The 4758-nt window shown below is 42.4% G+C and overlaps 1 protein-coding gene across 1 annotated transcript in view; it reads left to right on the forward strand.

The window, feature by feature from the left end:
• Positions 1-1367: 1367 nt before the first annotated feature.
• The window catches only part of Dld (dihydrolipoamide dehydrogenase), a 21091-nt gene continuing 17700 nt past the window's right edge, over positions 1368-4758 (forward strand). Inside the window, exons 1-2 of the mRNA XM_050122272.1 lie at positions 1368-1501; positions 3088-3166. Of these exons, the coding sequence (XP_049978229.1) occupies positions 1463-1501; positions 3088-3166 (118 nt within the window). The 5' untranslated portion in view covers positions 1368-1462. The remainder of the gene's footprint in view (positions 1502-3087; positions 3167-4758) is intronic.

Consider the following 4758-nt stretch of genomic DNA (forward strand, 5'->3'; position numbering starts at 1 on the left):
ACTCCGTAAGTGTATGAAAGCGAAGAACAAGGGTTAGAGATGTAGCTGAGTTGGAAGAGTGCTTGCCTGGCACACTAGAAGACCTGGGATCCATCTCCATCACCCAAAACGCATAAACTTGGCATGGTGGTAGACCAGCACTCAGGAGATGAGAGCAGGAAAATCATTAAGTTCAAGGTCCTTCTCAGCTGCGTATGGAGGTTGACGGTAGTTTGTGGCACATGGGACACTCTTGGGGGCTGGAGAAATGGCTCAGAGGTTAAGAGCATTGCCTGTTCTTCCAAAGGTCCTGAGTTCAATTCCCAGCAACCACATGGTGGCTCACAACCATCTGTAATGGGCTCTGGTGCCCTCTTCTGGCCTGTAGGCATACACACAGACAGAATATTGTATACATAATAAATAAATGAATATTTTTAAAAAAGAGGCAGGCACGGGTGTGTGTGTGTGTGTGTGTGTGTGTGTGTGTGTGTGTGTGAATATTTGGTAACAGCTAGCTTTCTTCATAACATCAAAACCATTCATTCATTCATTGACTCTCGCCTTTTTCCCTCAAAATGGGCATAGATAGGAAGGAGTCATCTCCATCTAACTCTAATATCCATGTTTAACTCTATGGGGTTCATTAGAGTGTCTGGGTTGTGAGCTTTTGGGAAACGTAGAATTAAAGTTTTCTTGCTAGAGACAGTTATTACAAAGTGGGAATCATACCTTAGACCTCCATGCTCAAACCTATAGACAAGTTATCAATCTTTTAAGGTGCATGATATTCAATGAAAACCTAGTATCTCACCCACCATCCCAACCCTTTCTAGTTTGCTCTACAGGGGAGGCACGCTTACAAAATAGAGAAACAGGAGGTAGTTTATTTCCTTTATTTTCTTGTTAGCGTCGTTTTCAGAGCAGGGTGTTGGTGAAGAAAGGCCCAAGTCTGGGGCCCATCTATCCCTTACAAGACTTTTGAAAGTAGATTATAAATCAGTAGTTAAGACCAATGTCTTTGTCCGTTGCTTTCTTTAAGTTCCCAGGGCTCCATCCAGAAAATGAATATACTTCATACGGTTTTTGTAAAGCGAGATAGTCTTTGGGAAGTGTCCACGAACGCCTAACACAACCATGAGCTTGTCAAATTGTCAAATTTTCTTCCTTATTTAAACTTTACTTTCTGTAGGCTTCACTGAGCAAGCATTTTTATTTTAGTCTGTCTTCCAATTTAACTGCACCTCTACTCTAGATACTTAGGCAACAGTCTCCAAACTCCCAGTTGCCACTAAGCATAGCGTTCTTTACGACAGTGTACGACGTAGCGAGGAGATCTCCTCCGCCTCTAGGGCCAATCGCGCTGCTCCTGGGCGATGACGTACTGCTCTCGCGCATGCGCAGGGCGGGGAGACCTTGGCTAAACTTACCAGCGGCTAAGCGGAGGTGAAAGCCCTGTCGGTAGGGTCAGGACCAAGGGAAGATGCAGAGCTGGAGTCGTGTGTACTGCTCCTTGGCCAAGGTGAGGGCCGCCTGCGTGTGGTGCTACTGGGCCAGGGGCGCCGAGATGCCCGCTCCTGGGTCTGGACGCGGCCTGACGCCGGGAACGGCCGCAACCCCGCCTCTGCCGGTTCAGCCCGGCCTCTTGAGGCAGCGGGGAGCGCGGGCCGGGGCCGGGAAGGGCCCCGCTGGGGAATGACTGCCCGCGGCCCTACACCGCACTTCCGGACGTGGACCGAGGGGCCTAGGTTTTTACCCGGGCACGGGAACGAGCGAATCAGCCCTCTCACCCGCCGTATGCCCCTTTATACCTTTTGCCTCATCCCAGCTCAGACCCGGGCCTACTTTCCTGTAGGGGGGTAGGTAACCTTGAGACGCGAATGGCCCAACACAGCCTTGGGTGTTGCTCTAAGGTCCTGTCTGCGTACGCGTCTCTAAACTAGTGCCCTCTGCCATCCGCCAGGCCCTGGGGCATTTTTTTTTTTTAATTATTGCATTGGTCTATCCAAACCACTTTCCCGTTTCACCTGTCAGTTAGAGACTTCCAAACTGAATGTATGCAGCGTCGTGGCAGGGTAGCGCGAATACGTTAGCGATAATACAGAAATCAGACTCTTATTTCATGCCTAAGTTGTCTGCGTCCTCAAAAATTAATGTAACATGCAAAATGCCCTTTTAGGGAGAATCTGAGCTGGGACTAAAACTCAGTACAGACAGCTTGCTCTTCTTTGGTTGGCTGACTTGATCTCAAGTGCAGAGATTGCCTTCAAGTAAAGGACATTGCTACTTGAGAGTATATATTGTCATTGCCTTCCATTGATTTGCTCGCTGTCATAGTTTTCTTTATCTATCTGGTCTTAGGAAATCGTAGGCATAAGTGTTTAGAGAGTGAGAGTATGTTGTAGTTTGTGGGACTTCCAGAATGTGGGTGCACGACACTGTTGGTAAATTCCTAGTTTAGTTTTCTGCTCATATTAGTGACTCAAGAACAGCCTCATAAATGTTGTGATTACAGACTGTTAAATAGATTAGTTAGAACGCATGGCAAGTGAAATGATTGTTGTTGAAGTATTTAAACAACAACTCAAAAGTTTCAGACTTTTAATTAGAATAGTAAAATGATTTTTGGCATTAAAATTAGCCATGCTTTCTGAAACTTTAATAAAATTGTAAGCCAGTGAGTACATTTTATTAAGTTTAAGATAAGACAATGCATTGAATATTCTTAATAAGTCAGATCTAGCAAGGTAAGATGGTGAAAGTTTAATATTGACAAAGAGGGAAAATTGATAGAATACCCTGTGTAGTAACAGAAAGTCCTTGATCCATTTGCCCCAGTTTGCTTTCATCAACCTTGTAAGTTACATTTATGTATTTGAATGTATGTGTGTAGACATGAGCATGCTAGCTAGAGTGTGCATGCGCAAAGGTTAGAGCACAACTTTGGAAATCATTTCCCTTCTTCCATCATACGATTCCCAGGGATTGAATTTGGGAAGTTAATTTGTTTTCAGGAGCCTTCTTTACCCAACTATCTTACCAGCCCATTGTAAACATTATGTTTTAATTAACAGGAAAGTTTTCTTTGTCTTATTTTTCTTTTTCTAGAGAGGCCATTTCAATCGGATATCTCATGGCTTACAAGGAGTTTCTTCAGTGCCTTTAAGAACTTATGCAGATCAACCAAGTAAGTACTTGCTGCAGCAGTTTTCAGTCAGATTAGTTGACAGTTCCTTTCTGTTTTTATGTAAAAGAAACCGAGTGTTAGAGTAACTATTTTCTGTGTTAGAATTAATCTATACATTAATTTACTGTTGATTGAACACTTAGTTACAAGAGGTAAACAAGGTAGCATCCATTCTTAAGAGCAATACATAAGTAACAAGTGTTTGGAGAAGTAACTGAAAATGAAAACATTTACTAGGAGCCTAGAGAGGATGTCAAGGAAAGGTGAGGTGGTGTTTGAGAAGGGGATGAGGAAGTGAAAGGTTGTTTCAGTAAGAAAGGTCTGAAATGGAACTTAATTTGTGAGCCTCCACGAAAAGCAAGAAGACTAAGTGGATGTACAAAGTCCCAAAAAATAAAGTCATAGGCAGGGATCAGATCATGAAATTCTTCTAAGCCAGACAGGGTGGTATGGATTTTATTTCAGGTGTAATGGAGAGCCACAGGTGGGTTTTGAGATGAGCAGTTTCATGTGATTACAGCTTTTAAGAATTAATTTTGTCTGCTGGGTCAGGTTGTGTTGGTTGCCTCAAAACTTCATGACGATGATGACATTTGACATCTTGAACAATTTTTTTTAAGACTACCATTATATACATAAAAGGGAGCTGTGTGATGTATAATTTTCTTAATGCTTTCTTGAAGTTTTGAATTTTCTGTAAAATAATATGTTTTGGGTTTTTTGTTTGTTTGTTTGTTTGTTTTTTTGAGACAGGGTTTCTCTGTGTAACAGGCCTGACTGTCTTAGTCACTCTGTAGACCAGACTGGCCTCGAACTCACTGAGATCCACCTGCCTCTGCCTACCAATTGCTGGGATTAAAGGTGTGTGCCACCACTGCCCTGCAAATATATGTATTTTTAATAAGCACCTGGAATGGGATAAATGGGCTTTTAGTGAGGTATTTAACTTCCTAGTACAAAAAATATTTGAAGTGATCTGTTTATTGGACTCATCCATAAAATTTAAATTTTAAAGTATTTTACTCTTTAATTTTGTATATGTTTAAGTGTGTGAGTACCTGTGTGTATGCCACATTTGATTTATGGAGGTCACAGAACAGCCCTGGGTGTCATGTAATAGGAGAATATTAAGATTTATTTGTTGCCTTCTATTTTCTCTGCGGTCTTTGAGCAGACGCTCAGATTTTAATGGAGTGGGACCATGCTGGTTAGTTCTTGTCCACTTACATGAACCAGAGTCACTTGGGAAGAGGGACCTTCGTTTGAGAAATTATTTCCATCAGATTGGTCTGTGGGCATTCCTGTAGCTTGTCATCTTGACGTGGAAGGGTCAAGTCCACTGTAGCAGGTAGTCGTGAGCTATTGTAAGAAAGCAAGCTGAGCAAGCCTTTGAGCAGAATTCCTCCATGGGAACTGTCAGTTTATTTTTAGATTATTTTTGTTTTAATTTTTTGAATTATTTGTCTTAGATATCAATCAATCTTTTGTCACCTGTATAGCTAGTTCTCGGGAACTCTCTAGCTTTGATTTCTGTGCAGGAGCTCTTCACTTCTAGGCAACCCATTGTCAGCTCTATTTTCTCCCTCCCTCCC

The sequence above is a fragment of the Alexandromys fortis genome, unplaced genomic scaffold (assembly GCF_014885135.2).
Source record: "Alexandromys fortis isolate MF-2015 unplaced genomic scaffold, M_Fortis_MF-2015_v1.1 scaffold_201, whole genome shotgun sequence".
Classification (NCBI taxonomy): Eukaryota; Metazoa; Chordata; class Mammalia; order Rodentia; family Cricetidae; genus Alexandromys; species Alexandromys fortis.